The sequence below is a fragment of the Scyliorhinus torazame genome, chromosome 3 (assembly GCF_047496885.1).
Source record: "Scyliorhinus torazame isolate Kashiwa2021f chromosome 3, sScyTor2.1, whole genome shotgun sequence".
Classification (NCBI taxonomy): Eukaryota; Metazoa; Chordata; class Chondrichthyes; order Carcharhiniformes; family Scyliorhinidae; genus Scyliorhinus; species Scyliorhinus torazame.
The window spans coordinates 186,660,688-186,671,290 of NC_092709.1; the positions used below are offsets into that span (position 1 = coordinate 186,660,688).

A 10,603-nucleotide genomic window follows, 5' to 3' on the forward strand; every position below is an offset into this window, starting at 1 on the left:
GGGCTAATGGTAAGATTCTTGGCAGTGTGGATGAGCAGAGAGATCTCGGTGTCCATGTACATAGATCCCTGAAAGTTGCCACCCAGGTTGAGAGGGTTGTTAAGAAGGCATACGGTATGTTAGCTTTTATTGGTAGAGGGATTGAGTTTCGGAGCCATGAGGTCATGTTGCAGCTGTACAAAACTCTGGTGCGGCTGCATTTGGAGTATTGCGTGTAATTCTGGTCGCCGCGTTATAGGAAGAATGTGGAAGCATTGGAAAGGGTGCAGAAGAGATTTACCAGTATGTTGCCTGGTATGGAGGGAAGATCTTATGAGGAAAAGCTGAGGGACTTGAGGCTGTTTTCGTTAGAAAGAAGAAGGTTAAGAGGTGACTTAATTGAGGCATACAAGATGATCAGAGGATAGGATAGGGTGGACAGTGAGAGCCTTTTTCCTTGGATGGTGATGTCTAGCACGAGGGGACATAGCTTTAAATTGAAGGGAGATAGATATAGGACAGATGTCAGAGGTAGGTTCTTTACTCAGAGAGTAGTAAGGGTGTGGAATGCCCTGCCTGCAACAGTAGTGGACTCGCCAACACTAAGGGCATTCAAATGGTCATTGGATAGACATATGGACGATAAGGAAATAGTGTAGATGGGCTTTAGAGTGGTTTCACAGGTCGGCGCAACATCGAGGGCCGAAGGGCCTGTACTGCGCTGTAATGTTCTATGTTCTACCTTGGTGCTGTGAGGCAGCAGTGCTAACCACTGCACCACCGTGCTGCCCTGCTTTTTCTTTTTCTTTTTTCCTGTCCTTGACTTCCCTTGTCAGCCATGGTTGCCTTGGCCTCCTCTTAGCATTTTTCCTCCTCCTTGGGATGAATTTCTGTTGTGCCTCCTGAATAAACCTCAAAACTCCTGCCATTGCTGTTCCACTGTCTTCCCTGCTAGGCTCCCCTTTCAATCAACTCTGGCCAGCTCCTCCCTCATTTCTTTGTAGTTACCTTTACTCAATTGTAAAACCATTACATTTGATTCCAGCTTCTCCCTCTCAAACTGCAGGGTAAATTCTATCATATTGTGGTCACTGTCCCCTAAGGGTTTCTTAACCTAAGTTCTCTAATCATTACACATCACCAAATCCAGAACTGCCTGTTCTCTAGTGGGCTCAGTCACAAGCTGCTCCAAAAACCATCTCGTAGACATTCCACAAATTCCTTTTCTTGGGATCTGCTAAAATGCAAAGAGTGGCAAATGGTGGCTACGAATAGGATATGGTTGCGATGTGATTTCCTCCATAACTGCATAGCCCGCTGGCACTCAGTGGATGAGCTTACACATGAAGGATAAGCACATGGGTAACTGTACAGCTGTAAGAATCACTACGTTCAGGACAGAAGAGAATATTGGGCGATAAAGTTACCGAAATAAATATAAGGTCAGCTTCTCGAATGGCAGCATCGATGTCAGTCAAGAAAAAAAGATTCTTCCCTCTGCATGACTCTACCACTTCAGTCAAACCAGGCTGGAAAAAATACGAACAATTATTATTGAATATCGACAGAATGGCAAACACTCAAAAGCCTTGCGAAGCAGGGTTAGCAATAAATTGGCTAAATGTTTCAGTGATTAACCTCATAGATTGGAAGAGTATTTGAGTTCCAGGCCTCTATTCTTGCATGGTTAACATCTACAACTGAAACACGAATCTCTGGGCACATATGAGCAATGATACTGCATGTTGGCCCACCAACATATCCGGCACCAATACAGCAGATCTTCTTAATTTCAAACATGATATCTGCGGAAAAAAGATAAATAAAGTCAATGAAGAAATTAAATCTTTTAATTCTGTAATCAGATCTTTCACTTGAATCAGAAATTTACCATTGTCTATTGCCCAAATGTTACCTAATTTTTCCTCACAGTATTTCCCCTCCTAACAGCACTGTGGAAGTACCTAGACCACGTGGACTACCAAGGTTCCAAACGGCGGTTTGCCACCACCTTGTTAAGGACAATTATTCGCAACGGCTTGGAGATTGGACTCTAATCTGCTGCTTTAACAGAACATGTCCAACTCCCCATAATAATATCCCAAATTCTCAGGATTAAGGCCTTCCAAGAAACTGAATAAATGTATTCAATGGGTTGCTGAAACATGTGGTCCACGAAAATCACAGATTCAGTCTCAGTCTGGCCAAAAGAAATTCTATTACTGCCAATATTTTATTTGAATATTACTGTTACAATTTGGGGCTTGCTTTAGACATCGGGCTGGATTTTCCCAAAATGGGACTATGTCCCCACGCCGACATAAAAATGCTGGAGTTTTACTCCAGAGATTCCTGGAAAAAAGATCAGCTAGCTCTGTAGAGGGCGAGCAGGGACCCGGAGTAATTCACACAGTTTTAGCTGTGGATACGGAACCCACACTTCCGGTCTGGAGTCCGCGTATGCGCACGGCGGCGGCTTCCAGTGGCCGTGCCGAGCTCCATGGCAGACCGCGGAGCCACATACAAAAAGTAGACCCCTCCCCCGATCGGCTACGCGCCCGAGCATTTAAACCGCACGGATCTAACCCCCGACTGCCTGTCCCGGGGGTGATCCACGAGGACCAGACGGGATTCGTAAAGGGCAGGCAATTAAACACTAATGTGCGGCGGCTCTTAAACGTGATAATGATGCCATCGGAGGAGGGAGAGGCGGAGATAGTGGCAGCTATGGACGCGGAGAAGGCCTTTGACCGAGTAGAGTGGGAGTACCTCTGGGAGGTGCTGCGTAGGTTTGGGTTCGGGGGAGGGTTTATCAGTTGGGTTAAGCTCCTTTACAGAGCTCCGGTGGCGAGTGTAGTGACGAACCGGCGGAGGTCGGAGTACTTTCGGCTGTACCGAGGGACGAGGCAGGGGTGCCCCCTGTCTTTTGCATTGGCGATTGAACTCTTGGCCATGTCATTGAGGGAATGAGGGAGTCTAATAAATGGAGGGGGGTGGTCCGAGGGGGAGAAGAGCATCGGGTGGCGCTTTATGCGGATGACCTGTTGCTGTACGTGGCGGATCCAATGGAGGGGATGGTGGAGGTCATGCAGACTCTAAGGGAGTTTGGGGAGTTTTCGAGCTATAAGCTCAATGTAGGGAAGAGTGAGCTCTTTGTATTACAGGCAGGGGACCAAGAAAGAGGGATAGGGGACCTACCGCTGAGGAGGGCGGAGGGGAGCTTTCGGTATCTGGGGATCCAGATAGCCAGGTGTTGGGGGACCCTACATAAACTGAATCTGACGAGGTTGGTGGAGCAAATGGAGGAGGATTTCAAAAGATGGGACATGTTACCGCTCTCGCTGGCGGGTAGAGTGCAGTCGGTCAAAATGGTGGTCCTTCCGAGGTTTCTGTTTGTGTTTCAGTGCCTTCCCATCGTGATCACCAAGGCCTTTTTCAAGAGAGTAGGTAGGAGTATAATGGGGTTTGTGTGGGCGAATAGGACCCCGAGGGTAAGGAGAGAGTTCCTGGAACGCAGTAGCGACCGAGGAGGGTTGGCGCTGCCAAACCTAGGGAGCTACTACTGGGCAGCAAATGTGGCGATGATCCGCAAGTGGGTGATGGAGGGGGAGGGGGCGGCATGGAAGAGGATGGAGATGGCATCCTGTAAAGGAACGAGCCTGGGGGCGTTGGTGACGGCACCGCTGCTGCTCTCACCGACAAGGTACACCACGAGCCCGGTGGTGGCGGCAACGCTAAGGATCTGGGGCCAGTGGAGACGGCACAGGGGTGCAATGGGAGCCTCGGTGTGGTCCCCGATCAGGGGTAACCACCGGTTTGTCCCGGGGAAGATGGACGGGGGGTTTCAGAGCTGGCATCGGGCGGGGATTAGAAGAATGGGGGACCTGTTCATTGACGGGACGGTTGCGAGCCTAGGGGCACTGGATGAGAAGTTCGAGATACCCCCGGGAAATGCCTTTAGATATATGCAGGTGAGGGCGTTTGTGAGGCGACAGGTGAGGGAATTCCCGTTGCTCCTGGCACAAGAAATTCAAGACAGGGTGATCTCAGGTTTATGGGTCGGGGAGGGCAAGATGTCGGCAATACACCAGGAGTTGAAAGAAGAGGGGGAAGCGCTGGTAAAGGAGCTGAAGGGTAAATGGGAGGAGGATCTGGGGGAGGAGATTGAGGAAGGTCTGTGGGCTGATGCCCTGGGTAGGGTTAATTCCTCTTCCTCGTGTGCCAGGCTTAGCCTGATACAATTTAAGGTGGTTCACAGAGCGCACTTGACGGGGGTGAGGTTGACTAGGCTCTTTGCGGTGGAGGACAGATGTGGAAGGTGCTCAGGGAGCCCGGCGAACCATGTCCATATGTTTTGGTCATGCCCGGCACTGGAGGGGTTCTGGTGAGGAGTGGCGGGAGCAATATCTCAGGTGGTGAAAGTCCGGGTCAAGCCAAGCTGGGGGCTAGCAATATTTGGAGTAGTGGACGAGCCGGGAGTGCAGGAGGCGAAAGAGGCCGGCATTCTGTAAAACACTTGCACAGACCCTCTCAAGGCGAACTTAATCCTCTCCAGCTTTATGAACCCAGCCATATCATTTATCCAGGCCTCCAGGCTGGGGGGCTTCGCCTCCTTCCACATGAGCAAGATCCTTCGCCGGGCTACGAGGGACGCAAAGGCCAGAATGCCAGCCTCTTTCGCCTCCTGCACTCCCGGTTCGTCCACTACTCCAAATATTGCTGTGCTCCCTGTCCCCCCTTTGGTCGCATTGGCGATCGAACCATTGGCCATGTCATTGAGGGAGTCTAATAAATTGAGGGGGGTGGTCCGAGGGGGAGAAGAGCATCGGGTGTTGCTATATGCGGATGATGGTCCTCACCAGTAGTGGGGCCAACAGGTCTGCGTACTTCCTGTAGAACTCCACCGGGAATCCGTCCGGTCCCGGGGCCTTCCCCGCCTGCATGCTCTCCAAACCCTTGCTCAGCTCCTCCAACCCAATTGGTGCCCCCAAACCAGCCACCTCTTGCTCCTCCACCCTCGGGAATCTCAGCTGATCTAGGAATCGTCTCATCCCCTCTTCCCCCGCTGGGGGCTGGGATCTGTACAGCTCTTCATAAAAGGCCTTGAATACCTCGTTTATTTTCGTCGCACTCCGAACCGTGGCTCCCCTTCCATCTTTGACTCCCCCTATTTCCCTCGCTGCCATCCTCTTACGGAGCTGGTGCCTCCACTGTGCCTCCGCCTTCCCTGTGGTCAACAGGTCAAACTCCGTCTGGAGCCGTCGTCTTTCCCCAAGTAATCTTTCCTCCGGGGCCTCTGCGTATCTCCTGTCCACTCTCAAAATCTCCCCCACTAACCTCTCCCTTTCCATACCCTCTGTCTTCTCCCTATGAGCCCTAATGGAAATTAGCTCTCCCCTGATCACCGCCTTCAACGCCTCCCATACCACCCCCACCCGCACCTCCCCGTTGTCGTTGGCCTCCAAGTACCTTTCGATACACCCCCTCACCTTCCCACACACCACCTCGTCCGCCAGCAGTCCCACATCCAGCCGCCACAACGGGCGTTGGTCCCTCTCCTCTCCCAGCTCCAGTTCCACCCAGTGCGGGGCATGGTCCGAAACGGCTATAGCCGAATACTCCGTCCCCTCCACCGCTAGACACCTGTCTAGCTTTTTTGCTCTCCCCATGTCACTCCCGTAAGTCAGCTGACGCCTGCTGACCCCGGCTTCCCCCGCCGTCCCATTGACCTCCCCGCGTGGGAGTCTCCCAATCCATATGCATTCCTTCGTTCCCCTTCCCGCCTTTCTTCCCGCGCGCGGGAAAACACCCCGCGCTTTCCAAAGCCCGCTCCGCCCCCTCTGGCGCAGCTCCTGTCGCGGCCTTGTCTCTCTCCCCCAGCCCATGTAACATTTCCTGCGCGTGATTGACCCCCTATATACAACAACCATCGCACATCAAACCCCAAAACATCCCCCCCACCCTCACAAACTCTCAGTTAGAGTCCAACTTTTCGGCTTGTACAAAGGTCCACGCCTCTTCAGGCGTTTCGAAGTAATAGTGTTGGTCCTTGTATGTGACCCACAGTCGCGCTGGCTGCAGCATTCCGAATTTCACTTCTTTCCGGTACAACGCTGCTTTGGCCCGGTTGAAACCCGCTCTCCGCTTTGCAACCTCTGTGCTCCAGTCCAGGTATATTCGGATCTCTGCATTGTCCCACTTACTGCTCCGCTCCTTCTTGGCCCATCTCAGGACCCACTCTCTGTCCGTGAACCGGTGGAACCTCACCACCATCACCCTTGGCGGCTCATTTGCCTGGGGCTTCATCGCCAGCACCCGATGTGCCCCGTCCAACTCCAGCGGCCTCGAAGGGGCCTTCGTGCCCATCATCGCCTTGAGCATCGTGCTCGCATATGCCCCGGCATCGGCCCCCTCCACTCCCTCAGGGAGACCCAGGATTCGCAGATTCTTTCTCCTCGACCTGTTCTCCAGGTCTTCGAGTCTTCCCGCCCACCTCTTGTGTAGCGCCTCGTTCTGCTCCACTCTCACCGCCAGGCCCACGAGCTCGTCCTCGTTCTGACTGACTCTTTTCTGTACCTCCTGGATCTTAGCTTCGTGGGCCTTCTGCGTGATCCCGAGTCCTTCAATTGCCGAAAGCATAGGCGCCAACATCTCCTTGCGCATCTCCTCGCGCTGCTCCTCAAAGCAGCGCTTGATGAACTCCTGCAGCTCCCCTTTGTCCCAGGCCGCCGCCATTTTGTTTTCTTTCCCTCGCTTCTCCCGTTGCTCCAGTGCCGCTCCTTTGGCCGTTACACTTCTGGTCCGTTTGATAGAAGTTGGCAGTGTTTGCTTCACCAGTCTGCCCCAAAACGTCTATGGAAACTCCTGAAAAAGGTCTGAGAGTCGGTTCCAGGCGGGAGCTGCCGAATGCGCGACCTACTCCTCCATGGCCGCCATCGGCAGCCTCGTCCCTGCTTCTTCAATGGCCTTGGTAGATCTTTTCACAGTTGTTCCCTCTGCTGCTAGAATTCACCTTTGATAGAGTCAAGTCAGATTGCAGCTTTAAGCTTGCCCTTCCCCCGCCTGCATGCTGGAAGAGGCTTTTGTCTATTGCTGCAGCTCAAGCCAAATATTTTACTGTTTCTGCCGGGTCTGGTAGCCAAAAGACATAACATTCCTGGGGGACACTGTCAGGGGAATGCTGCAGTCTTCTTCCCACACAGGGAAATGTCAAACAAATGCCGTGGGGGCCCTGTAAAAGAGCCCAAAAGTCCGTTCCAAGCGGGAGCTGCCGAATATGCGACCTAGCTCTGCATAGCCGCACCCAGAAGTCGGCGCTGCTAACCATTGTGCTACCATGCCGCCCAAGGGAGTTAAGGCTTCCTCCAAGCTGGAATTGAACCAGCGACCTAAGGATGTCAGTTTTAATCATCTACGGTCCTCCGCTCTACCAACTGAGCTATCAAAGGATAGACTGCACGAAAGAGTACTGACGTCTGTACACCTTGGGTCGTCACTGGCTTCCCCACTGGATCTCTCTGGCCTGATGGGCGGCCGGGTCCCAAGGTCTGGGGTGAGGCCTTGCACATGGCCGTGGCCTCAAGACTCCGTCTGTGCTGCTGCCGCCACCTCCTCTGGCATCTGGCTGCCTGGCCTGCCAGCAGCACCATGAGGGCAGCTTCCACGGGGTCCATGATATCGTCCATACCGTGTAATATCTAAGAATTTGGGAGCGGGTGAGAGATTGACAAACAGCGGTGTCTTCCACCTCGGGACCCTCCAGACCCCTACATTGCTCCCCTCACCCGGCACGTCCTGTCCACGCATCCTTGGCCACAGGGGGAGGGAGACCTTGCTCACCGGACCCCACACCCTGTACCCCAGATACCCGCAGGTAATGTTACTTGGACCGGTTGCTGGTCCCCTCCCCGGTGCACACACCCACCCTCTGGTTGCAGAGACGTTCGCGGTGCTGGGGCCCAGTCCCTGGGTGTTCGGATGTTGGCCGCTACACCCGTGGTGCTGCCTCCCGCAGTGTCCAGGCATCACGGTCTGATTGGGATGGTAGGCAACAACTTCCACATGCTACATGGCCCGCCCACCCACGGGGATCCACTTAGGATGTGTGAAGTGCTCACTTAACTACGATTGCCAATTCCCAAATAGCTGCAGCCTTTAGTCATGTGGCCAGAGGCCTCCGCAGTCAGTGTGGGGCAGCGGGCAGGGGATGGGGTTATCCCCGGAACAGGACCACACGATCTGGGGGTGGCGTGGCAGACCCGCGGGCACTGAGGCACTCTCTCCCGCCACTCCAGCCCAGCCCATGGGCGGTCACCCTATCTGCTCCATGCCCCCTCACAAGGCTGTCCCCCCCAGGGGTTGCCCCACCCCCTTCCGAGCACTGGGGCAGTAACCCCAGTGCCTCTGGGCTTGTTGCCTGTGAGCAAAGATGGCTACTCTTCTCCTCAGGTCCCCGCAGCAGCCCTTCCACCAGCTTCATATTTTTAAAAAGTGATACTAATCGACCACTTGCTGGGGGGACTGTTAGAGAAGGGGTTACTCCTGTTAATTGTATGGAGATTGGGCTTAAGTGGTGATTATTGGTTTCTTGCCACACTGAGGCAGGATCCTGATTTTGCCAAGGGGAGCGGGCCGATTAGATCACAAACCGATCGGCACCCACCGCGGTTCTCGATTTTGGCCCATCCCGCGATTTAACAGCCTCGTCGCGCTCTTGCTTAAACGCAACGCGGCCATTAAATCGTGTCCTTTATCTTAATAGTTCAAACATTTTGCGTCTAGGTGTGCACCACCCTCATAAATCAGAACAATTCGTGATAGCAGATTATATTTGCTCAACCCAAACAAAATCTGTCACATAAACTATGCACTTTGAACGGTTTTAAATGCGTGGGCCGATAACACTACTGAAGGCGGGAGGTACACTTAACTTCTCGCAGAATCTCGATTTTAGGAGAAAGCAACACGGAAATTCAAAAGAGGGGAGAATGAGTTCTATTGTCAAACCAGATCATACTTTTAAAACAGAAAAACAAACACAACTTTTTCCCACTCACTCCCGCAAGTGAAGCGGGATTGTATAGAGAGGAGCGGCCCTGCATCGCTGAATGTTCAGTTAAACTTCCTCAGGCACAGAGCAGCTCACGTGTGGAAATACCAGGTTTGGAAAGGAAGCCAATGATATTCGGGTGATGGGGGGGGGGGGGGGGTGGTGGAAGTGCCTGGGGTTAACTTCTCGCTTACCTTCTGTCAGTTCCAGCAGTTGGGGGGGCTCGAAAGTTCACTGCCTCTTCCGTGTTTTGCGGCGCTTGATCGGCTCTTGCTGCTTGTATGAAAAATCATTGAGCAATCTGTAAAGCTCAGCCCACCCCGCTGACGTGCAAGGAGGTGGGCAGGCCTCCAAGCTCAAACTTGAACTAAAGTGAGTAGCTCTAGGATGAGCTTCAGGGTACGAATGCCGTTCGATAATTCGTTCAGCACCATAACTATTTTCCTTTTCCTCAGCCTTCACCCCCACCTCCCTCCTCCCATCCTTTCCAAATATCCCCGTGTCGCTGCCCTTGTATACGAGTCATCTTTTCTCATTGGAGTGTTGGCCTTTATAACTAAATAGCTAGAGGAAGATTCTGGTTAGAACAAATAAAAGTATTATCGACAGTTCTGGGCACCGTACTTTGGAAGGACATATTGGCCTTTGGAACTCTGTAAAATTATAAACTAGGCTTGGATTAAGGGAGTGATTTGAATATGTTTATTTCGCATTGATGCACTATCAATTACGACGAGACGCGAGTAGAGAGTAATCGAGGCTTTATTACGCAGAGATGTGTAGCCTCCTACAGCTGCTGCCGAAATGGCTGCAACTCGGAGAGCACACACATTTATACTCCGCCTACTGGGCGGAGCCAGCAGGCAGGGGTCTACCCCCGTACCTGTAGTACAGGGGCATTACCGTAATACCTCTGGTCTGCGGTATATACAATACAACAGTGTTGACTACCACATTCACCCCCTGTTAAAAAAGAGTCCAGCAGGGGTGGTGGAAAACTATTTACATTCAGGTGTTTAACATTTTAAGGAAAAGTTTACAAATTCAAACGATCGGGCACCTTAATCCGTCGTTGCGAGCGCCGCAATTCTGGTGGCGATTTCGGCGTTGGCTCGGTCGTCGGTGACTCCGGGAACGTGTCGACATTATCTTCATACCCGGGTGGGACCAAGGGGAGGACGGATCGTCCTGGAGCGGGGGTTGTGGTGGGGTGCGCTGGCGGGAGGGAGGGTGGCGCCGGGGCAGAGGGGAGGGGGTGTGGGGACCCAGCTGGTGCCAGGTCCCTGTAGGAGACTGTGTCTTGGCGGCCATCAGGCGTACTGCGGGTTCGCGTGACGTAGCTGTACCCTCTCAACCAACGGGTCCGCCTTGTGTAGCCGCAGGTGCTTGCGGAGGAGGACGGATCCTGGAGCTGCCAGCCACGTTGGGAGCGAAACCCCGGAGGTGGACTTCCTGGGGAAGGAAAAAAGGCGTTCATGGGGAGTTTCGTTAGTCGCAGTGCAAAGGAGCGACCAAATGGAGTGAAGGGCATTGGGGAGGACCTCCTGCCAGTGGGAGGCCGGGAGATTTCTGAAC

The 10,603-nt window shown here is 53.1% G+C and overlaps 1 protein-coding gene and 1 non-coding gene across 2 annotated transcripts in view; both read right to left on the minus strand.

The window, feature by feature from the left end:
- ugdh (UDP-glucose 6-dehydrogenase) overlaps positions 1–9,393 on the minus strand; it is a 55,756-nt gene extending 46,363 nt beyond the window's left edge. The window contains exons 1-3 of the mRNA XM_072496591.1: positions 9,223–9,393; positions 1,618–1,784; positions 1,407–1,508 (exon numbers count right to left, since the gene is read on the minus strand). Of these exons, the coding sequence (XP_072352692.1) occupies positions 1,407–1,508; positions 1,618–1,779 (264 nt within the window). The 5' untranslated portion in view covers positions 1,780–1,784; positions 9,223–9,393. The remainder of the gene's footprint in view (positions 1–1,406; positions 1,509–1,617; positions 1,785–9,222) is intronic.
- On the minus strand, positions 7,340–7,427 carry trnay-gua (transfer RNA tyrosine (anticodon GUA)). The gene is given in 2 exon segments: positions 7,340–7,375; positions 7,391–7,427. It is a non-coding gene; the product is annotated as a tRNA-Tyr (tRNA).
- Positions 9,394–10,603: the final 1,210 nt, after the last annotated feature.